This window comes from Phallusia mammillata, chromosome 3, assembly GCF_965637545.1.
Source record: "Phallusia mammillata chromosome 3, kaPhaMamm4.hap1.1, whole genome shotgun sequence".
NCBI lineage: Eukaryota > Metazoa > Chordata > Ascidiacea > Phlebobranchia > Ascidiidae > Phallusia > Phallusia mammillata.
The window spans coordinates 15,628,559-15,655,275 of record NC_137254.1 but is presented as its reverse complement, the minus strand read 5'-3'; the positions used below and the strand labels follow the sequence as shown (position 1 = coordinate 15,655,275).

Below are 26,717 nucleotides of genomic sequence, written 5' to 3'. Positions count from 1 at the left end.
TTTAGCTGACACTTCAGTCAGCTCATTTCACCCACACCATTCTTCCACAATCAATTACTTTCTTCCATGTTGTCCAAGGCAATCTTGAATTACCTTTGGAATGATTCTGCTGCTATTTTCTGCTTCTATTCAGTTTTCCAGATGTTGAACTGCAACAAAAAATAAAAGAAAAAGTGTAGGCAACATTTAATTTGACAAGTAGGAGTTTACACAAAAATGCTTGAGTTAGGCCAGTAGAAATGAAAGCCAATGTTTTACAAAACCAGGATCACACTAGAGATGAGCTACCATATTTTTAAACATGCCTAACAAATAACAAATTACCATCTGCTAAAATAATAGAAACAGTTGAGAATGACAAGCATATCATGACAATTGATAACCACTTACCATGTATCATTGCTTTTCAAATCCAATGTCCCAAGTCCTTCATTTGATAGTGTGCTAGGCCTTAGTTTGCTTCATGAAGCACTAGAAATGCTTCCCCCACCCTGAACTGTCACTTTTCATTACTCCATTTGTTATCAAAACATGGATGCCTATTAGATACAACAACCTTGGCCCATTTTGTATTTTACAGTTTACAATCGAGGAGAATCTGGTACTGCTGCTATTTCACTGCTTAAAATGCGTTTGCTTTTGTCATAACAGTTCACATTTAACTGCCAATTTCATGTAAAACTCATTTCACCTGCGATTATTTCCACAGAAAATATAATATTTTTCAATAAAAAATAAATTTAATGCTTCACTACCATTGCCGATAAAATCGGGCTGTGTTATAACACATGTTCTAAAATTATAACACCGCCCGATAAGAAACGGGGATTTTTTCATAACACAAGCGCTTCTAATCGAGCACTTGTTGACGAATCGGGTGGCCTTTTTACTTTTCTCATCAATCGGTGACGGGTCAATGCACACGTGTTGCCATTGCGTTTATGTCAAATCGTTCGCGTACTAACAAAGCCAATAGCATACAAACAGAGTCATTTAAAGCTCATCTATAACAATAACAGAGAAAAGTTACATACATAAGTCATGTCCAAGTACATTCTGATACATTTTGATTTAACACATTACTTTTGGTTTGTTATTATCTACGAAACATAATATAACACAGCTCACGTATTCAATTCTGTCCCTTATTCTGGCTGATATTCACTTCAGCTTGTAGCGCGGTGTTTATTCGAGCTACATCAAAAACAATTGACACAATGTAAGAATACGCCGCTTAAGACGAGAGCGAAAGAAAGAATGCATTCTGTCCGGTTCGCTGTTGGCATGCAAGACTTCGATAATCAAAAATATACATGCCGTTAGGAGTTGAGTTTATTTCGCTTGGTGAAAGAACACATAGGGACACAATTGCACTAAACAAGGAGACAGTCTCGTTTGTGTTGTTTTAAAAAGTCGTCTGGGGTTTAAAAAAAAATTCATAGATCCATGCTTATCATCATCCTTTGTACCAGAAAAGGGCTGTTGTCAAAGCACTTAAAGACCAGGCCAGACGCTTGACGACAGACCCAGCATTGCTTCAGGCGGAGTTGCACAGGGTAAATGAGGCCCTGCGGTTAAATGGCTACCCGAACTGGATTCTCCGTGATCACAAAAAGATTTCACGGAAAGAGATCCAGTACAAAGAACGTGCCTTCGTCACCTTACCTTACATACCAAGGTTAACAGACATAATCCGTCGTATGTTGACCGATTTCGGAGTATCGGTTGGGGTCAAACCAGCAAACACCCTACGTCAGATGCTGTCGCACCCAAAAGATCCTCTAGATGCTACCGCAACTAGGGGTGTGGTGTGTGCTATACCGTGCGGGGAGTGTGACGAAATATACATCGGTGAGACTGGTAGAAGTCTAAATACGCGCCGGAAGGAGCACGAAAGGGATGTGGGCAAGAAGGATGCGAAGAAATCAGCGTTGGCAAACCATGCAACCACTCACCATCACAGCATTAACTTTTCTGCTGCTCAAGTGTTGGTGAAGGAAACTGATTTTCACAAGCGAAGTTTCCTAGAGTCTTGGAACATCCATTCACGCGCCAACACAATGAACGTTAAAACAGATGTTCTAATGCCGATAAATTATCGGTCGCTTTTACACCACTGAGCTTGTTTTATCGCTACGGTGGTGCGAGTTTGCAGCCGCGCGATCTTGTTATCGCTGTTTTACATGTGTGTGGTTTGCATTTTGTCGCTTTAAAAGAAATTTGTCCTGCAAGTTATGTCATTATCCTGATGAAGGCGTCTTGTATAGGACGTCGAAACGTCGATTGTTTACAATAAAACTGCTGGATGAGCAATACTTGGTCATATTTGTGACACGAATGATGTTGAGAAGATGAGCCACTTGAAGGTGGTTTGGTTAGGAGAATGAAAGCAATAATTTGTTGATTGTCCCACGCAGTCTGCTGATATCTCGATCGTGCCCAATAGGACAATAAGAGCGAATTGAATCCCAACTACCTAGAGCTGTTGTGTGCAACGTTGCCGTTAAAGAGAAAAATACACAATGACTGGCTGACTAAATCAACTAAAAAGTTAAACAAAGTATATAAAAGTATAGACAAATTTGACATGACGTAGGTATAAACTTCTCTGGTGTTTGTATGGTTGAAACTTACCCTCAGTGCATGTCTAAGATAAGTCAGCAAACGCGAATGTATAGTCAAGCGACAACGTGTTACTATAACTCGGGGCGAATAACACGCAACTGGCAGTATTTCTGGCCAAAACATTTTACCTAAGGATCTGTTCATAAGTTTAATGGTTTAACTGATGTGGACTTCATATCACTGATGATGGCATGAGCATTTGCCGAAACGTTTGAACAATAAAGCATGTCGTTTTTGCGTCTAATTGGGCCGTTATTTTCACCATTAAATTCATTGTATGGCTTTTAAAGTTTGACTAATTATTTACAACCATGGTTCGAAATCCAAACTCACAAAACTAATGTTGACGCGATTTTTCTTTTGTGTGAGTCAACATGTGTTTTTTTAATGTTCCCATTCGACTAAATTCTTGTTCGCAAATATTGCATGGATAAAGTTTGTCAACAATATGAGTTATCATGTGTGATTTCAAATGTCCAACTTGGCGAAATCTTGTTTTACAAATATAACATTGGTGAGGTTTCTCGAATCCTCATGTGCATTTTTACTCCTCTTTGGCCAAAGCTTTTGTTGTAAACATTGCATCGATGGCGTTTTTCACCAGTGTGAGTCAACATGTGTTTTTTCAAATCTCCAATTTCAACAAACTGTTTTTCACAAACCTCACATCGATGTGGTTTCTCTAATGTGGGTCAACATGTGTCCTTTTAAATGTCCAAGTTGACGAAACCTTTTTTCACACACGTCACATCGATGTGTTTTTTCTCCAGTGTGAGTCAACGTGTGTGTATTTAAATTTCCAACAGTACGAAACCTTTTTTTTACAAACATTACATAGAAGTGGTTTCTCTCCAGTGTGAGTTAGTATGTGTCTTTTTACAAACAGTGCATTGATGTGGTTTCTTACCAGTGTGATTCATCATGTGACATTTGAGGTTAAATTTGCGTCTGAAGCATTTCTCATATAAGCCATATTTGAAAGGTTGTTTTTCTGTCTCGTTGCAATGATTTTGTAAGTTTGCAAGTGAACAAAATTTCTTTGCAGTACTGAATACGGTTGATTTGACTCCAAATCGTTTTTCTTCTTTATTTTACCACTTATTAAACAAATTTCTCAGTTGAATCAGGATGTCGGCTTCTAAAGAAAAACGTTCAATAACATTTGACGAAGACAAAGTCCCTGCTGACAACGGAGGAAACAAGCGTACATTTCAAAACACTAAAAAAGACTACATGTAAAAAAAGATTTTGCTGCTTGGAAAATAATTCTAAGCTATACTTTTTTGCAAAATTAAGTTCCTCTATGAAACAATGTTTGGAAATTTTAATTGAACTAGCATAAAGAGCTTCAAGCACGGTTTTAATCTAGGAAACTGATTCTGAGCAAAAGCTATATCTGACTTTTCGACTTTCTTATAGAGTTTGCACTTGAGTAAGATTGTTGCTCTCCGGTTATAAAAGAAGCATCTGTCTGATAAAAGGCGTCACCTGGTAATGTATTTCATAAACACAATTGGTTTCGCCTTGTCGGTTGATGTTGTACTTATGCATGTGTACGAACGTTCAGCTGGGTATACATTTATAGCCTATGCGAAATTTGTAAACCAAATCATCTAATAGCACCAGAAGCGCGACATGTCGTTGATTCGTTCGCTGTATTTAACTACTTCCTAAATCTCACGCTCGTAATGCCACAACCAAACACAATATCGCCGACTTAACAACTTTTTAAATCTTGCCACTTTATGCTTGCAGTTGAAGTACCTGAGGCCATCAAGCACTCCTAACTAACTTTTCCTCTGATCATGGCTTAATGTTTTCAGACATTTTGTAAAATATCATCAGTGGATGTGTAAGTCTTGGCAAAAAAGTCTCTATCCCTCTGTAGCTTAGCCAACGAACTTCAGCCATTCTACTTTTAGATAATACATTGTATTGCCCGTGTGGTGCGTCTAACACTATGTGCATAACTATCAACCACACCACTGTATCTCGGAACTCAAGAACATTTTTTATTATATATTCGTTGAAACTCTGCAATTAGCATCTACCTTTGGTTTACTATGAACAAATATTATTGCGGGCTAATGTCTCCCAGTGACATAAGGCTTTATATGTTAATTGCTTTTGCTATCGCCCTCCATCTCTGGTGCAACTAACACTGGAGGTTCATGTGACATATGTGACTGCAGATCGCATAAGGCTCAAGTTTGCTAACTCCAATCACGAAAAGAACGACATTACACATACGTGCATTAGTTCTTTAGACACACTGTGTGTCAAGAAAACATTTTTGTCAAATCGTATAAAGCAAATGGTGCGGCTTTTGGAAAACTTTATCATAAAGCTCGTTCGCACTACACCGATTAATTGGTCGAGTTGCTGGTAAACGCAAACAATGTTCTATGATGTTCAAAATAAGCCAACATACCAAAGTCATTAGTACAAGCTCCAAATAAACGTCTGAACATGGTACGTGCCGTTCGGCACTGGACTAATCAATGGCCATAAAAGAAAAATTGTCATGCCTTCTATGATAACAGTGTCTCTATGTGCCCGATTTGGTAAACACTTCCTTGTCAACTTACACATCAAAAGTCCAACACCCGACTATTACCATGCCACGTAGATTAGTTTGAGTCTACAAAACATGACCCATCTCGTTTTTGTCAAATTATTAGCGTACTAACCAAGCAAAGGGCGTGTTTTATTTTTCCTATAACACAAGACAAACAATATCGTTATATTTTCAAACAAGACTTCATAAAAATAAGCTTAACTATGACTTATTAACTCTTGTCGAGAACATCAAAGTTACATCCATGCTGTGGGCCGTGTAAAATCGTTTTTATTAAACATAGCAATTTTAAACTCTCTTGTCTGCATTATACAATGGAAACCTGACGCTCAACGAGCTACCTTTATTCTTTTGGTTTCAGGTCAATGCACTCGTGTTTACTGATGCGTTGTTATGTGGCTTACACGAGTTTTCCAAAAACTTTGAGTTATTTTTTCTGTTTGAATTCTACTACATGTGTGAACTTTTAGCCATTTCAAGATGTTCCATGTTTTGTTTGTACGTTGGATGTCCCAGATGCTTTGCGCGCAGCTTACGCAGTTGTATTAGAGTGCTCGGTTTGCAGAATAGTGTTTACCAAAACAGATGTGTATTTGTCGATTCTAAGAATTTTGTTGTAGTCATCCACGTGTTTAGGGTTTTACCGCAACGGTAAAGAATAACGTACAGACTTCATGAACTTTGGTCTGCAGCAACTGTATTGAAAAAAAAAAAAAAGAATAGGTTTGTGTTACATGTTCTTTCCACTACTTGTACTTGTGGCGATTGTGCAGCTGCGACTACAGTCGGAAGCAATTCAGTTTTCCATTTGTGACTACACGCAGTGTCGAAAGTAAAGATATATGTTTCGTTCTTTTGGATTTAGACCAGGGGCGGCTCGTGCGAGGGGGCTGCGGAGCTGCAGCACCCCCAGTATTTTTACTTGACATTCCTATTCCAAGTTGTTATACAAAACAATCTTTACATATAGTTTTTATGATTGATCAGTGTATACTAAGAATAATTTTTATGGCATTAATCGGCATTTTATTAAAATAAAAATAATAAAAAAATTGTATTATTTAAAAAACAAACAAATATAATAATATGTTATCTATGGCGGAGCTGCAGCTCCAGTTTCGTGACGTTCCATGACGTTTTCAGTTGTGCGCATGCGCACTTAGAAAAGCTACATGCCGGGCGAAATAGGCGAGAGGGGGCTGTGGCTCGCGCAGCCCCTCCCGTGACGTAGCGCTAGTTGTGTTGTCTGCTTCGCGTCAGTGAGCTCCAAAGCCCAACCCGTGTACTGTATTTTTAAGTTCGACAGTGAGTGCAGTTAAATAATTATTTTGCTATCATTAAATTTATTGTTTGACTGTTAGTCGTGACTTTTTGAGATGACTGTAAGTGGGTTTCATTTTTTACAGTTATCATTGAATTAAATAAGTGTATCTAACACCTTGAAAAAGAAAAGAGGTCATCTAACACCTTGAAAAAGAAAACAGGTCATCTAACACCTTTTAAAGTCACAATTAACCTTTATAATAAATAACTGAATTAAAAAGATTTATGCAAGTATGGGACAAAACATCTGTTACTCCAATGTCATGCAGGAATAAGCAACAACAAGAAATACTCAGTTTTAGTTCTTAATGCTACAAAAGGAAAATCAAATTTGTGTCTGTGAAGTTAAATGCCTCACCGAAATTCAGGCAATATCAAATGCAGAACAAACAACTGCAGAAGCAACAGGAATTTTGAAATACCTGAGTGAAGACAGTTTAAACTGTGCATTTCTTAACACACCATGTGGACAGTATTTGCAACCAAGTGCAATCATGTGTATTGGTATAATGGACATGTACTGTTTTTCTAAACAGTAGCTGCTAAATTGCTTCACAGGAAGTGTTCTTAAGAATGAACATTCTACAGACAAGATAGTAGTGACACTAAGCACATCCTATTGTTGACAAAGAAAAGCTGGTTACTCAAATGAAAATGTTTCTGTAGATCTGATGTTCATAATTACTTTGAAAATTATTAATCTAGAGATGATGTTTTGACAAATTAAATTACTAGGATGAAAAATCCTTTTTGCTGTTTCCATGATTCCTTCAAAGGCAAAACAGTTCTTTTTAACACTGAAAAAGATGCCAATTTTTCTGAGGAACACCAATATTTCCAAAAGACTTGCACTTGCAGTGCTAGTACTAAATAGAAAAACAGTTTCTTGGTTATTAAGGAAGAAGCTATCAATTATCATGCCCAAACTATAACTTCATGATCCATTTTGGTTGTAAAAAGGAAGCACAAGATTTAGTAATATGGTTTAAATTTAAGTAAGAGTGTTGTAAATTTTGAAGCTTGAAGGCGTTTTGCACTTAAAAACGGAATTATAAGCTATTTGCCAGCAAGCAGAAATTATAGCAGTTAAGAAACTAAAATACAATTAATAGTCTGTACACAAAAATTCAAGAAAGATGTTTAAATGAACAAGTTCTTCAAGAAAAAAAAATTAAATGAATTTCTGAAACCAATGTAATGTGGTTGTTAAATTTGTTAGTTATGATACCAATAAAAAGCTGTATGTCTAGTTTTTATGTGTGACAATAATCTGTGAAGTGTCATAGAATATGTTGAAAACGCTGACTGTGAGTCTGTGACTAAATATACTTAAATGAAACATGACAATTTTTGTTTTCTAACTGAAATACTTTTTCGACCCATTTATATATATTTTTTCTATTACTTTTTTTCTATATTCCCTTGTGTTTTACCGTATTTACAACCGCTTTGTTTCGAAGCTGTGCCATGTGTGTTTTTGTTTTTTCACATTATTACTGCATGTTATTGTGTTTGGCCCGTCGCTGTGCAAGTCAACAAAATACACAAATGATGCCGTCTGCTGTTTACACTCGTGTACATTATTGCGTAACAAAAATTACGTCGCAATGGAGTAGCTAATTAAGATTTGTATTACTTGTTTTTCTGCACAAAACGATGGCTAGAAAACTAGAAATGTAGCGTTTCAATATATTGCCAACTTATATATGTTCAGTAAAGGCTAAAATTTCTGGGGGCAGCACCCCCACAAATTTTAGGCACGAGCCGCCACTGATTTAGACGTTGATAGTTTGTTTTGTTTCAACCTTGTGTTACATGCTGTACCCAAGGGAATATTTTCAATAAGTGTAGTAGCATTGTTTAGGGCAATTGCTAAACTAAAAGCTTCGTTATGCATACAGTGTTATACAGTGTATATGTTTGCAGGTACGAGAGACGGGTTGTGTTTGCTATATGGTACACAAGAAATTGCTTTAAAACTGGTATGTTGCATTTTGTGAAAGCATATGCAGCAGGTTTGATTTCATGTGATTTGTTGATTGGGATTGACAAAAGTGGTCACTACAGCTGTCGGCTATTACTATGCAATCTTTTGCAAATATCCAGACGAACTACTGGTTAGTGTAGAACTGGTTTGATGGTGAATAATTGACTATCAGCGAACAGACAAAGTAACTCCGCTTCATCCTCAATTGTCACATATTTTCTCTTGCTGCACTTGTGTAAAAGCTTGCATGCCGAACTGTAGCTAGTAAGGAAGTGTTTCAAATAATTTTAAAGTTTGCTCGAAAGTTTACAATTACAGGACATATCGACTTAAGATATTGTCGGTTTCTACAGTAAACATCAACTTCACTTAACATCACAGGTTAAAATATACTGATTGAGGGTTCTAGTTGATGATAATCAAACATGTGCAGTTCGCTTTTTGCAATGTAATGTTGCGCAGATGATTGTTGGCTGTGGATTTTGGACTGCTATATGTTAAAATTGTTAACAACTGATTTTAAAGCCCAAATCAGTTGCGGAGCTTTTTAAAAACAAAATGTTTTAAGATAGCAGTACAACATAAAAAACATTTTGTTGTTTTCGCAGATAAACGAAAATGAATAATGATGACCCAGGAATTAATTTTGAAGCAAACCGATCTGCACTGTGCAGATGCTTGAGATCAGCTTAAATTATCTGAGAGATCCAAACGTCAACAACTGTCTAAAATAAATGAAAGCACTTTTTCTGAAGAGGGTGCCTTCAAACGAAAACAATTGACTCTCACCAATAAAACACTCTTTCAATGTGATGCATGTGAAAAGATGTTAAACCGCAGCACAGGTTTAAAAAGACACATGTTGACCCACACAAAAGAGAAACCAAATCGATGTTATGTTTGTCACAAAACGTTTAGTCTTCGCGCAGATTTATAAAGACACATGGCAATTCAATCCACTACGAAATCTTATCGATGTGATGTGTGTGAGAAAACGTTCAATCAGGGTGGAAATTTGAAAAGGCACAAGTTGACTCACACTAATGAAAAACCACATCGATGTGATGTATGTGAAAAAGTGTTTAGTCTGGACCAATATTTAAAAGACACATGCTAACTCACACAAAAGAGAAACCACACCGATGCTGTGTATGTGAGAAAAGATTTAGTGCGAGGGAGGATTTAACAATGCAGATGACGACCCACACAACAGAGAAACCTCATCGATGTGACATTTGTGAGAAACCATTCAGCCGGAGGGGACATTTGAAAAGACACATGTTGATACACACGAGAAGTAGATACTATTAATTGCAAGTCTTTTTGGGGCAAGTGCTGCAGCATTGGTGTCCCTAGTTTGTCTGCGTCGTTGCGTCCATTTAAACATAAAATCTAGTTTGAACTGAAATCCACCTACAGTAACAGTTTTCCGGTGATTACTGTTCTTTACATCAATACAATTTAAAACCCAGAGTATAAACCCTAGGCCAAACAGAATCAACCGTACTTTGTACACAGTATTACACGGAACATATATTTTACCAAAAAGTTTTGGCATCTTCAGTTCCTGTAAGCGAATACAATACTGTTAAAAAGGGAAGGAATAGTAAAACAGTAAAAACAATAAAATACTAAAACAAGCTGCCAGTATAACATCCAGAGTGAACGCCGAGCTATTTACTATCGGACTGTCAAGTCTGCTGCAGGTGTGTTGCAAAACAGGCGGAAGTACAGAAAAAGATAAGTGAGTAATTGGGTTGAGGGGAATGCGTGGAAAACAAATTCAACGAACACTCGGTAGTATCATGCGCTGGATGTTTATTTTGGCGTTAATCAACGCCAACCACTTTGCTTCGGCCATATCTAAATTTTGTAGCACAGGTTGTTCTACAAAAGTGACTGAAAAAACATTGTGCGATGTTTGGTTTTTAACGAGCGCAGACATATGCTTTTGTTTGGCCAACGTATCTGTCGCCACAAAGCGTGCATGTCGCAATGTAAATACCGTGGCTGTTGCAATCCAGGCATTGCCTTAACGTATAAATTTCTGTTTCCGTCTTTATCTCCTTCACAACGCTTATCATCGACGTGCTGTTTTTGTAGTTCCGCAAAGAGCACAGTGTCCGCAGGGCTTTGAAATACCAGGTTCTCTTGTGGTGGCGTTCGATGCAAGTTGCCTGTAATTAGTAAGTATTCTGCCTAACGTTGGGGGTCGTTTGTAGGTGACCATTGCGTTCGGTGTAGGTGACCACAGTCCAGCCTACCAACCGATAAAACACCCAATACAACAAGATGCACACAACTGTGGCATTTTTGTCTTGAAGGTAAAGCTCAATAACATAAAAATCCGTTGTTACAGAAAGCATTTGTTCTGTTTCAGATTGCTGAATGCTTGTTTAATGCTCCAAAGTTGGACTCCACCATTCCATTTCAAGTGTACTTTCCAAGTACTAAAAGGGCACTGCAAAAGAGCAGAAAACAGTTTGCAGAAAACAATTTTAATTATTCAGGTAATCACTTTTGAATTACGCTTTAATAAATGCTTAAAACTTGACAGCTGCCTGATAATCCTAAGTGTATTTTTTATATTGTACAAACATAAGGGTAAAATAATATACACAAGTACAATGTAATGAGGTTTAACGTTGAAATTAGTCATGAACTACACTCATTAGCCCAGTCCCCTTTTGGTTTCAAGGTTAGGGGACCCACGCGTTGTACATGCATTCTAGGGTCAGATTATGGCTCTATATGTTTGGCTAAATGTGTCAGTCCAGCCACATTCAAGGGGGTTTCCATACCTTTATGCTCATTTCAATTTTTATTCAGATAATTTAGCTAATCTATGCAGCCAGTGCGGAAAAGGTTCACAAATTGGAAAATGGGTAACTATTCTCTCTACCCAATATGCTAATTTACGAAACTTGTAATAAGTGTATACCACTTTTTTAGATTGGATGTGACAGGTGCTGGAGGTGGTACCATGCAAGATGTATGGGAATTCCAGAAAGTTTCGCTACATCCGTATTTTGGCCATGTCCTATTTGTATTTAACAGCTTTTTGATTGTTCATTTTCTTTTCTTATTACCTGTGAAATAAATGACAAGAAGACATTAGTAAAGATAGTTTTATTTTGTGCGTGCAAAGGGATTGCCAAAAAGGAACTAAGCTTGCTAAACCCTGGGGGAGGGGGTTAATGTTCAGCTGTATGTTCATAAAAATTGCAAGTGTTTTTGCTTCTGTTGTCAAGTTTCCATCTTGCAGTAAGACTGATCCTTGCACTAAACTTCTGTGTCTCTAAGCTCTGAACGGAATTTACCAAGTTTACCAGTTCAAACCTTGATAAACATCATGTTTTTGCATGTTTCTTGTGTTGACAAAATAACTGTTAGTTAAAAATTAGCGGTCCAGCGTAAAAAACGTCAAACTGGATTGACCTGTCACAAAATGTAAAACTTTTTCCCCTGCCGTTCAACCACAAACCAAAACCCGACTAAATAGTACAGGAATTCCTGTAGCAAATTTTTTTACCAAGTGGAGCTGTAATCATGTTGAACACGTTACCAAACCCAAAACTTGACTAAATAACACAGAAATAACAGCAAAAGTAATTTTACCACGTGTGGAGCTGTAATTCTTGGAAGAACTTAGCAATAGTCCGTATACCCAGTGATGTTCAACATGTTCACCGGCAAAAGCTAATTGTTACACACCAAACAAAATGGTTTAAAAATCCAGGATGCACCTTGTTGGGTTCGACCAAAAGCTGAAGAATATCGTTGGGGTTCGGCCGTGATAAAAAGGTTAAGAACTACTGCTTTACACTCTATGTCAGTAAATTTTCGAATAAATAAGTAGCGAGTTGTTAAAGACCAATTGTTTATTGTGTATGTTGTCTTGGTCTTTCCTGAGGCTTTAATATAAAGGCCTGCTAATCAAAATTTTGGGCTCAAACGGGCTTCTTAAAAACGATTCGGGTTCGGCCCGGGTTTCGGGCTTGTACTTTCGCCGGTTTACAACTTTCTACTACACACGAATCTGTACTGTAGTCCTCAATTTTACGACAGGTCCTTATTTTGCAGTTTCGCGCTATTTGTGCGACTCAATTTCAGAAAAAAAACTTATGGAGGTATGCGGTAAGTCCAAGGTACAAAAGCCGTTGCATACGGCAACTAGGGCCATGCGCTGTTGTTTGAGCCGATTTGCAAGCGGAAACCGACAAGATTGCGCCCGTTTGTTGCTTTAAAAAATTGCCCGAATGGGAAGCGGGCCAATTTGTATCGATGCTCGACGAGGGATCGCCCGAAACGCATATTTCGCCGTGTTTGCACTTCAATTTTGACAACCTAATAACTAGTAGCTTCAAACGGTGAAATCCCGGTCTTAAAATAAAGCATTAAAACGCGACATTGAGCAGACAATCGGCACGAAAAATATTGTTTAATACGCGTAGACCAGAAAATGACACATAAAACGATAGAAAAGGTATCAAAAACATAAAAACAAACGAAAGCAAAATCTAATCAATGCCAAGCGCACGGCCATGCTGCCATGTGCGGCGATGCGCAAAATCTATTTCTTTGCTTGTTAGCGAACAATATTTGCAACAAGCACGCAGACGAAAACAAGAAGTACTTTAACGGGTGGTTTAATGGCGGTGAAAATGAACACGGGTCGGCCTCTCGTTCCCTGCGATGGGCAAGCAAATTGTTGTTACAGTTTACTGGATTAAAACAAAGTTAATCAAAACTGTTTGTGCTGCTGCTGATGGCTGTGCATGTTGGCAAATGATTTCACTGTATACAACAAAACTTACAACAACGTCACTTACTTTTTTTTTGCTGGTGTCATGGGTTGCAATTTTATGGACCTCACTTTCCTCAGGTGGACAGTCGACCTGTTTTTCTTCTTCCTCAGGTGGACACTTGACCTGTTTTTCTTCTTCCTCAGGCGGACACTCGACCGTTTTTTTTTCTTCCACAACACTAGAAAAGCCGGTGTGTTGTAACAACACACCAATTTTGAAGCCGTATACAACACACGACACACCAAGCCGTGTTGTCAGGTGGTGTGTTGTTTGGAGGTGTGTTGTTCAACGACAGGCCTGCCGTGTTGTTTGAAGCTGCAGTTTTGCGACACACCTGGTGTGTTGTTTGAACACACTCATACAACACGCGTGTTGCGTGTTGTTTAGAGCTATAAAGCATGACACACCAAATACCGTTTTGTATTTTATTGTTAACAGTACCGTATACCAACGAAATAGCGCATTTATCGAAGAAACAGAACATAACGTTTAACAGAACAAACGAAACAAAGTTATGGCATGAATGTAACGGTGGGGGAAAAACACAGGTAAAAAATACACACAAAACAAAAGTTCAACTGCATGTCAGATGCTATATAATTGTAATGTACTCAACAAGGCATATGTCATATGCATAGTCATGGCATGTTCAATATCACTACAATAAAAATAACAAGTATTACAATAAAAAATCGAAACCAAAAGAAAACCTGTTCATTTCATTTTTATTGACAACAACACTTGGATAACCAGGCGATGTTGCAAACTGGTCCTGTAAAGTAAATAACCAGTTATTAAACAAGGTTTTACTGCCAGTTAATGTGATTGTAATAGTTAAGGTTACATGAAATCAAAGTTTGTTGGAGTTACTAATGGATCTAATCAAAATACCTGTGTTTCAAAGATGACAACATTTCTTTTTTTGTAGCAATTTCCTTTCACAAACACGCAGCGGCATATGATTATCCAAAGGTTCCCCTATGGCACTTTTGAGAACATCAGTTACGTTTACCATCTGCAAAACAGTAAACACCATATATATTCAAAATATGCTGCAGAAAGAGGCCGATTACTTAAAAGGCAATTAAACTCACACCAAATGTCCCTTAAGATTTCTGGTAGCAAGTGATATTGAGTGTCCCTTAATGTTGATTGTATAAAAAACAAGTAATGTATATAAAGCAATGTATAATGTATAAGTAATGTATCCATCAACAAGAACACTATGATATTATGCTATTGCATAATGAAAAAAGATGTATTTTCTCAAATGTAACTACCTCATACATGTTTACTTGTTTGCAACTCAGCCATAAAGATTTGGTTTAATGCCTACCACATGCTGCCTTTGTAACAGAATTAATTCCATCAAAGAATTGGTTGTTCAATAATCCATGTTATGCACAGTAAGGCCAGATGCATCATTAGGTTTTGTACAGGACTCTGCAACAAATTATACACTTGAAATACGTAATCATTAAGCAGAAAGTTCTGTTATAAAGGAATTGATATTGTGGAAAGTTAAATTCTTTACCACTTTCAAGCACTTACCAACAGAACTGTAATAATTTGGCAAAAAATGCAAATAGAGGTCACTTGAATGCATGTTTTGTATGTGTTCTACTTGATAGAGATACCAAGTTGTTAAGAAAACCACTTCTTGATATTAAGTCTCTTAACAATTTACTTACTTTAAGTCAATCAAGTAAAAAAAGAACTTTGCAGCCGTTTCGTGCGTTCCCGCCGTTACGGTTGAGTGATTTCAAAGTCAAAAGGAAAGAAGGAAAGCAACAAAACAACACGGCGGCGTGTTGTACTGTGTTTCTGGACTTGAAACGGATCATCTTGACCTTGAATCGACACACCTGGCGTGTTGTTCGTCCCGTGCGGCGTGTCGTTAAGCGAATACACATCGATTATCGCGGTAACAACACACCTGCCGTGTTCTTAGAACACACCGATAGTGTGGTTGAAACACACCGGCGTGTTGAAACAACACACTGGTTTTTGTAGTGAAGTGGACAGTCAACCTGTTTTTCTTCATCGATTGTGGCATGGACCTTACTCTCCTCAGGTGGACACTCGACCTGTTTTTCTTCTTCCTCAGGTGGACAGTCAACCTGTTTTTCTTCATCGATTGTGGCATGGACCTTACTCTCCTCAGGTGGACAGTCGACCTGTTTCTCTTCTTCCTCAGGTGGACAGTCGACCTGTTTCTCTTCTTCCTCAGGTGGACAGTCGCCCTGTTTTTCATCTTCCTCAGGTGGACAGTCGACCTGTCCTTCTTATTCCCCAAGTGGACAGTCAACCTATTTTTCTTCATCGATTATGACATGGACCTTATTCTCCTCAGGTGGATTGTCGATTGTCTTTTTCGTCTTTTTTGTAGCAAAGTTTTTACTGTCCTTGATTGAGCCGAAATCGTTTGTGTTCATTTTCGATTTCCCTTTTGGTTGAGAGGGGGCTTTTAGGTTTAAGCGTTTTGCCTGAATTTTTTGTCTGAGAGCTCTCATTGATGGCGTTTGAGTGCTGGCATTTTCCATTACGGGCTTTGCCGCAGAATTAAAATAATCCCAATTTCCCACCTTAAAGGTCAGACAATCAATAGGTTTTGATGGAAAGATTTTTGCTGCTAAATGCACTTCTTTAACCTGATTTCTCGCCAAGTGGGGTGGTTGACAAGGCGATCTGATTTGCCAAAAAATCACAAAGACACTGGTTTGATTTATTTACTTGACCATGTTTTCCAAATGCAGGTTAAGGGGTTGTTAAAAAAGCCAAACACTTTCTCTCTGCTTCATCTGTTGCACACAATTGTGATTTACTTTTGCCCCTTTTCTGAACTAAAACCTTCATTACCCCTTTTTTAGCGGATATTTTTTCAACACCTTGACATCATCGCTAACTATCGATTTCCTTTTCACTTTTTCAACCTTGCTCGCATCTTGTTCTTGGTTTGATGCTTGCCCTTTGCCAGAGCCCAGTACCCCACAAACTGTCGAGAAAAAAAGCACGTTCCTTTTGCATATTATGCGACCAGGATACGTTTTACAGCTTTGAAGGTCGGCCGCTGGGTCCCCTGCCCTTTAAAATGAGCTCCCAAAACGGCCAAATACCAAAAAATATCATTTCCACTGGCGTCCCCTATAACAGAGGTATTCTACTATAATGCCAAAACTTTCGTAAAAATCCGATTAAGGGACTGTTTTCGTGTAATATTATCTGCCCTACGTCAACCGTCGTCCGCAGGCGGTAACTAAAGTGCTAGTAAGCATAAGACCCAGCAGGCATCGCGCCGTCGAAATGAGGTTCGGACCAGATGTCGTTTCCACTAAGATTTTTTGGTCGAAAATGCAACAAAATTTAGGAATTTTGACGTCTAACAACGACGTCAGTTTTTCGACTTTTACTGACGTTGAAATCGCGTCTATTACCGACGTCATTTTACATACATTCCAAGGTCGAAAATGCAACAAAATTTAAGAATTTCGACGTCTAACAACGACGTCAGTTTTTCGACTTTTACTGAAGTTGAAATCGCGTCTATTACCGACGTCTTTTTGCAATACATGTTAAGGTCCTATTTGAATAAGGTGATAAGGTCTCATGTGGATTGCCTAAGTACTAAAATTTAGCTCAATAAAATTTTGTAAAATCTGCTCCGCTACTGGTTCAACATTCAACTGATTCAAGCTAAACACAATTACCGCCATGACTATCAAGGAACTTCAAGCTCGAATGAAACAAGTAATGGAATCTTTAAGTCAAGTTAAAAAAAAACAAGCTAATTTGATTGAACAATCTAACTCAAATCATTCTGCTAAAACATCTTCCAGTGCTGATCCAAAAATACCAGATGAGAAGCTTGCTGCTGTAGGCAAAAAGATTGATGGTTAAAAAGCTGGATAAGCAACTTACAAATACTGAGGAAAAATTAGATGATTTGGAACAATATGGCCGCAGAAATTGTCTGCTCTTGCACGGCTGCAAAGATGTGCCCAAAGGAAGTTTCTGGCAACTGGAACCCTACATTCTAAATATCCTAAACACGAAGTTTAAACTTCCTTTTAAAGTGGAGAAATGTGACATTGACATTGCTCACATTCTCCCTTCGAAAAAAGGTACACCACTGATAATAAAATTTGTGAGAAGATCGGTCCGTCAGGAGATCTTTAGCAACAAAAGGCAGCTGGCTGGAACGGGACTGGAGGTGACTGAAATCCCTCACTCGAAGGAGATTAGAACTGGTGCGAAAAGCTAGAGAGAAGTGTGGAGCAACATCTATGTCTCATACAATAACAAGAAACAGGTGATCAAATGCTTAGATGACATAACACGCCCGTAATTTATTACGGGTAGTTATTATGTCTGTATATATACTGTTCATTTATTATAGTAGCTAATCAAACCATTTAATTTATTCCATTCAAGTAGCAGTGCTTAAAACTGCATACCTAATGTATTTGAGCTGAATGTTCACCTAAGCTTTACAGAGACTACTATGGAAATTGATCAATCATCTTGCAAAAGCAATCCAAAATTATAAGTGAAAAATGAAAAGATCTGTCCAATAATCTTTGTAAAGATAACAATGAATTATTGTTTAATGTTGACTCTGATGAGGTACTTTTTTGTATGGATAACAATGTTTACATTACACCTACTGAAATACTCTCGCAAATTACTGGTAACCAATCCAACCTTTTACTGCTGTAAGTGTTAACATACGTTCACTAAATAATCCAAATAACTTTGCTAAGCTCCAATGTCTACTTACTAGCCTGGGGCGCAAATTTTATTCTAACTCCAGAGTAAGACACAAAGGCGGTGGTATTGGCTTTTATGTAAATGTATTTACAGTCCAGTCAATCGGAAGGATTTGAGTGTAATGATTGAAAATGTTTTTGAATCTTTGTTTATTGACGTTCATATAGGCGCACAAGTGACAACTTTTGGCACTGTATACCGTTAACCAGGACAGGATCAAAACAGTTTTGAATGTTTTTTTTAATATCTAAATGTAAACATTTTAAAAATTAAAGAATCTAAGGTGGTGGACACATATATAATGGGTGACTTTGACTTAAACCGTTTGGACATAACAAATCAACAAGTTACAACATTTACTGATCTAATGTTTGATAGCCATTTTCTGCCTTTAATTAACAAACCAACCAAGGTAACTGAGGTTTCTGCAACAGTATTGGATCATATTTGGACCAATGTAGTAAACATGCACATAAGCACCGACATTCTGCTAGATGATGTCTGTGATCACTTGCCCGTAATATTCTGCGCAAATTATGGACAGAGTTCAAAGTAGAATAACGGGGTATTCTAGAATAGTTGATGCGAATCTAGAATATCGAATCAAAGTCTTATATAAATTTGGCTGTAAACTGAAAAAAACAAAACCAGACCTGTTTGTCTGTGTCAAATGAGAAAAGACGTGTTTTATTAAAAAAACATTAATGTAATACAAACAATAAACAAAACATGAAAAAAATACACAATATATGATAGTTTAAAAGTCCAGTAAAAATTTGTTGCAGTGCAGGACATTTAACTCCTAAGTGTTTTCTAGTGAGCCGAGACCTTAATTTGCTCGATGTCAGGCCAGCACTTGAAAAAGACCGTTCTGATGATGCAGAAGTGGCAGGAATAGCCAGATACTTTGCAGCAATGCTGCTTAAACTTGGCATGCCATTTTTGTTTGCTTGCCACCATTTCAACACATCTGTTGGGTCAGTGCCGGATTAAGGGTCTGCTGGCCTGTAGGCAATTTTATAAGTGGCCCGAAAATCCTGGTTGCCAACAAAAAATCAGAATTATCAGTGTTGCCAAATCATTGTCGCAAAGATTGTTGTTGTTTAAGTGGCCTGGATTTTTTACTGGCCTGCAGGCACCGTGCCTACTTTGCCTAATGGTTAATCCGGCACTGTGTTGGGTCTTAAGATGTTTTTGAAGAAGCATATCTTGCCACATCATTGTTGTCTGTGTCGTAGTTAGATTCATCACTACTTGAGTTGGTAGTTTCCATCCCAAGTGCAATTAAACCTGCCATTTGGTCAGTTTGAGGTGTGGCTTTTGTTGTGGAGGTTGAAGGTTGCACTGTTTCCACGGAACACAACACCTCAGATTCGATCGAAGCCTTCACCTTAGGTGTTTGTTTGGTTTTAGTAAAAAAACAACAACAAAAGAAATGATGTTAGTACCTGCACTGCATAACTCCTTTTAAAAAAAAATCTTTTTTAAGCTGGATGTAACCAGGTGGCCTTCTGATGTACAGCAATGCTGTCTGTTTGGAACAAGGAGAACCGCTGTGAAATCGGTTGCCATCTGCAGAAAATATTGTTAAACTTTTGACTTGTTCCTGGAAAACAATGATAAAAACTATTAACTTAATTGGTTTCAAAACCTCAGTTAATGATTGAACCAAGATCCAATGCTGGTCACGCAGTTCCAGGTGACTGGACATGTTGAGGGGGATCACTGACTGATCATTCAGGACTTTGCAAGTTGCACAATCTTTACAGCATCATGTAAGTGGAATTCCACCGAGTTGCCACATCCATAACAAGCTCGCGTGGATTGTCTTTTTGTATGGCTTGCAGCGCTTGACTGGACTTAGATGACTTTTTAAAATGTTGCACCAAATGCCTTGCAGCCCCTGTAAAAGTAGTAGTGTTTGTAAAAGTATTTTGATTGCAAAATGATCAAAGTGTTGTGTATTACCTATAGCTGATTTAACTTGAGGAATATTAAAGCCTTCCTTTAAACACAGTTGCAGTGTGTGGGCCGCACATCTAATGTGTTGCCATGCATACTTCTCCATCAAAGCATTGCAAGCTGCAACAATATTCGCTCCATTGTCAGTGACAATTCCAACTATTTGAAATGGTGACACTTCAAATCCTGACAAAATTTCTTCAATCCACAAAACAATATTTTGAGCTGTGTGTGCTTCATTGACTTCCTTTGTGTTTACAAGATTTGTGGCAATTACAAGATTCTCAGAATTGTCATCAATGTAATGGGCAGTGACACCAAGGAACGATATCATTTTTAAGTTATTCCAACGGCCGGCAGTAAGGGAAATGTATTTTGAGGTCCGCAGCATATTTTTCATCTGAAGAGTGTTCACAAACATTTCACTAATTCGCCTTGTAAAGGTAGCACGACTTGGCATGTCGTACCCATGTGCCAACTCCTTTATTAAAATTTAAAAATGCTTTCTCTCCACAAGATTTATTGGCCTTAAATCACCAACAATAACAGTTGTTATTAACTTGGTAATTTTATTGCCCTCACTAGGAGTGACTTTGTGGTGGGCAAACTGAGATAACTTGGTTTGTCTGCTGGTAGATGGTTGTTGCATTGCACCAGACTTCCCACTTCTAAACAGTATAGATAATAATTGCTACCTTGCAAAAAAAAGTGTTCAAGTAACTAAACATACCTTGAAGACTTGGTTTTGTCCATCAAAGTTGGAACAAGCAGTGGGTGTTTAATTTTCAAATGTTTTATTAAACTTACTGTGCTTCTGCAATACACCAGTTAAATTTTGCAGTGTTTACACACTACATGATTATTCTTGTCAGGTGATGAAAAATGTTCCCAATCGTCAGATGTTTTTGCACGAGGCATAGCTACTTTCTTTTTTGTCTTATCTTCAAACTGTCTCAAAGCTTCCGATTGCTGCCTCACTGATGATTGGCCGTTGTTAGCAATAAGCGAAAAGCAATTGACCGCCGACAATCGATAAACGCACAAGCGTAATCACTTAACCGTAACAAACAAATGTTCCTCCAAACCACACAAATTGTCTTTGATGCCTCTGTCATAATTACATCTTGTCATACAATGTCCAAAAATACAGTAACAAGTTGCCACAGGTCGAGATGGCTGTTTTCCAAAGATGACCATTTTTTCCGGATGGAAACAATTTGCCGACATGTCTGTCAAAAAAAAGCAACAAATCAAAAACAACATCACTTTTAAAACTATTGCCTCCACAATATGTATGAGTAATAAAGCATCAATTTCAACTCAAAAAAACAATCAGACAACTGCAAAATAAAAAAGCAATGCGACAAAGAAACTTACATGTGCAGAACAGCGCCACCCTGGCTGACGCCCAACCATTTTCTTCCACACTAAAACGACATTTTGTGCAAATTTGCTGCCGAGACAGCAATCCATGCGTTCTTAAAGAGCCCCGGCACCGGAAAATTATTTTTTAATATGTTGTTTGTCGTATTTTTATAAACACGATTTCAGATTTAAAACCACAAAAATCGAAGTTACTAGTCAAATATTTACGTTTTAAATCTAAAAACACTGACACCTTGCGGATATTTTGTCACTGAGCTCAAACGCCATGTGACGTCACCTCGTACCAACTTGGTTTGCAGTCGGTGGTTGTTAAGGTTCTGCGACGCCAATTACGTTAGTCAGTTTAGGTATTTTGGTGTTTAAATGTTTTCATTTTTATACTCAAGTGTGCAAAAATGCCTGCAGTGTGTTCTTTGTCTGGTTGCAATTCAAGAGGAAATCAAAAGGCCAGCAATTTGACACTTTTTCGCTTTCCAAATATAAAGCGATTGCGGTCAGCTTGGATTAAATTTGTTAACGTGAAAAAAAGGGATCAACGAAATACAGTGTTCTTTGTAGCCTACATTCCACAGATGAATGTTTCACAAATAAAATGCAGCAGACAGGAGTATGGCAAAAATTCTGGTGTTAAAGCCAAATGCCATTCCATGTATTCATTAGAACAGTCTTCTTCAGCAAGAAATGGCATTAAGAGCGGTTGTAAGAAAAGTAGCATAAGGTATGCTTTAATTAATTGTTTTCTGACATAATCTCATTTAACATGATAGTCTTTAATATTACCATTATGTCATACTAATTTAGTTTATTGTCATGCCATTTACTTGGTAATAACAAAAAAGTGTGGTTATGAAAAAAGGTGTGATAATATCAATATATTTTCATTTGGGAACCACCCAATCTAAGCTATGAACCAAAATACATTGTGTGTAAAGGAAAACTTCTTAACAAACAGCAATGATATGGAAAAAGAAGGATTCTTGGGATGCATTGAAAACATCACAAGCAAAGGATTGTTTATTAAAGCCTTTGTGACTGACAGGCATCCACAAATCATTAAATACATTAGTGAAGAATCGTCAGAAACAAAACATTATGTTTGGCATGTAGCTACAAGTATGATAGAAATAAAAGATGAGCATACACCAGTATATTTGTGTTTATGGTTTTCAATTCAGAAATCCAAAAGAAACTGACAGCACTTTCTAACAAAGCCTATTGCAAAGAGTTGGGACCTTGGGTGAAAAGCATATGCAACCACATGTATTGTTGTGCAGCAACATCACAAGGGAATTCACAACTTATAGTTGACAAGTGGCTGTCAGTCCGGCAACGTAACTCTGAAGTCTTCCCCAGCACCATTCAACAAATTTTAGTAGGCAGTATACCTGTAACGCATAGAGGTTGCTAGTTGCATGTTAGTAGTTAGTACAGTAAAACTTACGCGTGACGGGTGTTAATTACCCTCATCATGATTTCCCAATTGACGTTTAAATCGATAACATGCTGCTTCTAATACACGTTGAGACATATAGATTCAAATCCAGGATATGCTTTTATACAAAGCAGATTCGACTCAGAATATTCGTTGAACTTGGCTAACTGCTGTTGCACTTACTAATTTCATGGCAGCAAACGCATGATTTTCTCTCCTTATCACATAGTTAGTACATAAACACCTACAATAATTCTGTTACGTGGAAAATACCTTTTGTCAACAACAAAACACCTACCTTTTTAAGCAAACAGTTGTTATTTATTGCTTAACTGTCAACTAAGTATCTACGTTAATTTTATCAGTTGTAAACAATAGAAAAATGTACGCATCAAAGCTAAAACAAGCAATAAAAACAACAGCTGACCAACGCCATTGTTAGAAGTTGGTACGAGGTGACGTAACAATCGCTGCTACATATCAAACCAAGATGTCGCTCGAGAGCTCGTTGTTTGATTGAATAAAATGTAGAAAAAGTCACATCGCCGCTGCCGGGGCCCTTTAAGAAACTGATACATTTACTAATATCCTGCAAAATTCCCATCTCCGCAAGTTTTCCTTACGCCGAGACAGCAAACCATGCGTTCTTAAGAAACAGAGGAATTTACTCCAACTCTGCAAAATTCCCATCTCCGTAAGTTTCCTCACATTTATTTCATTGACCTCTATTATACAAAATAATTCATTAAGTTCATCAACAAAATGAATAAAGAACTCGTAACGTGTTTCATTGTTGGTGTTTTTCTTCACTAGAAGAACCGGTGTGTTGTGGCCAATTTCGAAGCCAGTTAACAACACACTCGACGTGTTGACTACGACTGCAGTTTCACGACACACCTAGTATGTTGATTACACTACCTCATAGAACACGATTGCTGTCTAGAGCTACACAGCGCAATATGCCAAATACTGTGTAATTTTTATCCACACACACAAATCTTGTAGAATGACCCTCCTCCATCTTCGTAAAGAATTATGCTGGGATACTGTTGGCTTTTTTCCAAGATGGTTCTGTTAAGAATTTAGCCAATTATGCAACCTGTTTCGACAAACATACAAATTGTAATAAACTATTTTGCTGTAAGAGTCACAGGGAAACAGAGTATTTTAGAATTATATGTCGTTTTAATAAAATTTTCTACCTTTGCCAAGAGAAAATGCTCTTGCTCTGAGCTTTTGAGCCACTTCTTTCTCTGCGTATTTTAGCAGAGCTAGCATTTGTTTGCCAGATGTTTCCTCATCTGGTTCATTAATTGCTTCATTTGTTCTTATAAGGCTGCAAAACAACATATGTTGAAAAAGTTGCCAGGTAATAAAAAAAATATATATGTAAAATTGTATTTACATGTTGAACATTTCTTCCTGCTTTTCTTGGCTATATTGTTCTAAATCTAAAATGGTGGGGGATAAAAGAAAGCTCCAAATGCAATAAGGTGTTCGATGTGGAGTCATGTTGTCCTTTTGTGAATTCGGACACTTTGGCTAATATCTTTCTTTAGACGAGCCTAGACAAAAAATATGGTTTACTTATCCTGTAAGGTACTAAAAATTTAAACATGTTCAAACACAAACATGTCGATGCAATGCCCCTGGGTGGATAAAAGGATCTTCCAACTGAGAAAACACTTTAATTTGGTGTAGGCACAGTTTGTCGTATTCGTTCGACAAATCATGCTTCACGGTTCTCGTCTTAACTTCGAACGGACCACTGGAATCCTGTTGTTTTCCACAGCTTCCAATATCTCTTTTGAGAACGGTAGATATGGAATATGCGTTGGCAAGCTTCCATCTTTATTTTGAGTGAACACAGTCATATTTTCAATGTTTCTTGAGCATGATGGCTGTGTCTGCATTCCACAACTTGCCTATGTGGATGTTTTATTCTATGTAATTTTTTAATATTGGCAACAACTATTGCAATAACAAAGTCAACTTACTTGACTGAACTCCATGATGGCTTTCATTACTTTCAAGCACTTTCCGATCGGCCTGTAACATTTCGCAATATAAACTGTCTAAAGAACCGTGAGAATAGGAAGATAACTTATTGATGCCAAGTTTTTCCAAGGTCTATTCTGTGACCTCACCAATTGTATCATCATCAATTCCTTCTTCTGAAAACACAGTAACCCAGAGAAATGCATTATTTGTAGTTGAAAAAGGTCTTTATGAGTACAAAACTACAAACAAACTTGGCATGACAATAGTGGTTGATTTCGAAGTTGTTTCGTGTAGAAAGTTACAGTTAACACAGTAAAGAGCTTTAGCGGCATGTCTGTTGCGGTTGAATCCTTTCAAATGTTACAGTGTATTTTTTTCATAAAGTTGTGAATCTGTTTATATGTACCAAAAGCAAAATTTTAAAACAACCGCTATCACCACCACACACGAATGTTTGTCGAAAGTAATCTGCAGCAGCAACAACAACAACACAGCATATGCCAACCCGTTATTCAAGACGTATAAAGTGAACCGGTCTTGCTGCCATCCATCGACGTCGCCGACATCCCAGACTGCTTTAATCCGCTGGAAACATCACGGGTTACGGCATTTCTGGAACTCGTCCTCCAGCCCATTAAAACATGCGCTACACAATCACACTCGTTAATGTCAAGAGATTGATAGCTTTCAAGCACCGGCTGTTCAGCTTCTGAACGGGTAACGGTGTTTTTTTCGTTGATTTAAATTTCTCTTTCGTAGATTAGAGCCTTCTTTAGCAAACGAAACAGAGTTACGGTCAAATAATAATTTTGATTATTTATCAACCGTCAAAGCAAGTTGTCAATGACATCGCACTATTTTTTTTTAAATTTGAAGTGCAAACAAAACACTAAGGTGTTTTAAGAACTTGTAATTTTATTGGGATTTGGTCAAACATGAGATCAAAATTCGAAAAGAAAACAAAGTGGGTCACATATTTTATTGTATGTCAATGCTGAGAAGCTTGTTGCTGCATATTTTCTGCAGGTCTTGCAATCCTAGTTAGTTCTCAGTTTAACACACGCAGCAGTCATATCTAGGCTAAGACGATCCCTGGCACTTGATTTTATGAAATTTCACGTTTTAAAAAAACTGAACAGCGTCAACAAAGTTACAACCAATCGTTTCAAGTTGTACGTTTAAATAAACATATCTGTTGCCTAACAATTGACTCAACTATCTGTATATTAAGACAATAGGCAATCTGGCACAGGGCTAAAAGTTAACTGTTGTGTTGCGTTTTATTCTTGGAAATCTAATAACCCAACCTATGGTAATAAGTGTAAATTTTTGAAACTACAAGTTGGTCACTGGAATTCACGTGGTGGGTCACTTCGTAACCCGCGGGTCCGTGGTTCGCCATCTCTGCCCTAGGTGATGATGATTTAAAGAGAACCCCTCTATCCATCCAAGACAGAAAGTAATGGTGAACTGGTAAAGAGGGTGAACTATGTGCTTCAATGCAAATGAACGAAAGTGCTGTTTTTTACCTTATTTCTTACACTCCAATGTATGTGCAGCGAATGCAAAGCTGACTCCGGTTAATAACTGAGCATAGCACAGACTTAAGTATCTACTTCACGAGTTTTATTTCAAGCAACATAACAAACAGACGAACACAGATAACTTACTTATACTATTTCAGCGGACATCAAGTTCACGATCGACGCATACGTTGGCGAATAAAGACAGAATATAGTATTCGCACTTTGACCAGAATTTTAACGGTTGAAAGATAGAATGAATTTCAATGTTTGTGGCGTGGTATTTACTTTTAATGTTCCAATTCATGATTTCAATTAATACAAT

The 26,717-nt window shown here is 37.6% G+C and overlaps 1 protein-coding gene, 2 long non-coding RNA genes and 2 pseudogenes across 4 annotated transcripts; 3 read left to right on the top strand and 2 right to left on the bottom strand.

The window, feature by feature from the left end:
- Positions 1-8,237: 8,237 nt before the first annotated feature.
- On the top strand, positions 8,238-9,921 carry LOC145220373 (uncharacterized; annotated as a pseudogene). The gene is made up of 2 exons (XR_013858121.1): positions 8,238-8,643; positions 9,122-9,921. The product of XR_013858121.1 is annotated as an uncharacterized LOC145220373 (transcript).
- An 851-nt stretch (positions 9,922-10,772) lies between these two features.
- Positions 10,773-11,629, top strand: LOC145220417 (uncharacterized). The gene is made up of 4 exons (XR_013858149.1): positions 10,773-10,837; positions 10,894-11,023; positions 11,343-11,398; positions 11,466-11,629. It is a non-coding gene; the product is annotated as an uncharacterized LOC145220417 (long non-coding RNA).
- Positions 11,630-13,738: 2,109 nt separating this feature from the next.
- On the bottom strand, positions 13,739-14,498 carry LOC145220412 (uncharacterized). Its single transcript, XR_013858143.1, has 3 exons — positions 14,416-14,498; positions 14,213-14,336; positions 13,739-14,093 (listed from the first exon to the last, which is right to left on the bottom strand). It is a non-coding gene; the product is annotated as an uncharacterized LOC145220412 (long non-coding RNA).
- Positions 14,499-17,032: 2,534 nt separating this feature from the next.
- Positions 17,033-17,634, top strand: LOC145219670 (uncharacterized; annotated as a pseudogene).
- A 1,637-nt stretch (positions 17,635-19,271) lies between these two features.
- Positions 19,272-20,384, bottom strand: LOC145219669 (E3 SUMO-protein ligase ZBED1-like). Its single transcript, XM_080087000.1, is given in 4 exon segments — positions 19,272-19,478; positions 19,551-19,833; positions 19,835-19,991; positions 20,057-20,384. Coding segments are annotated over 4 exon segments (975 nt in total).
- Positions 20,385-26,717: the final 6,333 nt, after the last annotated feature.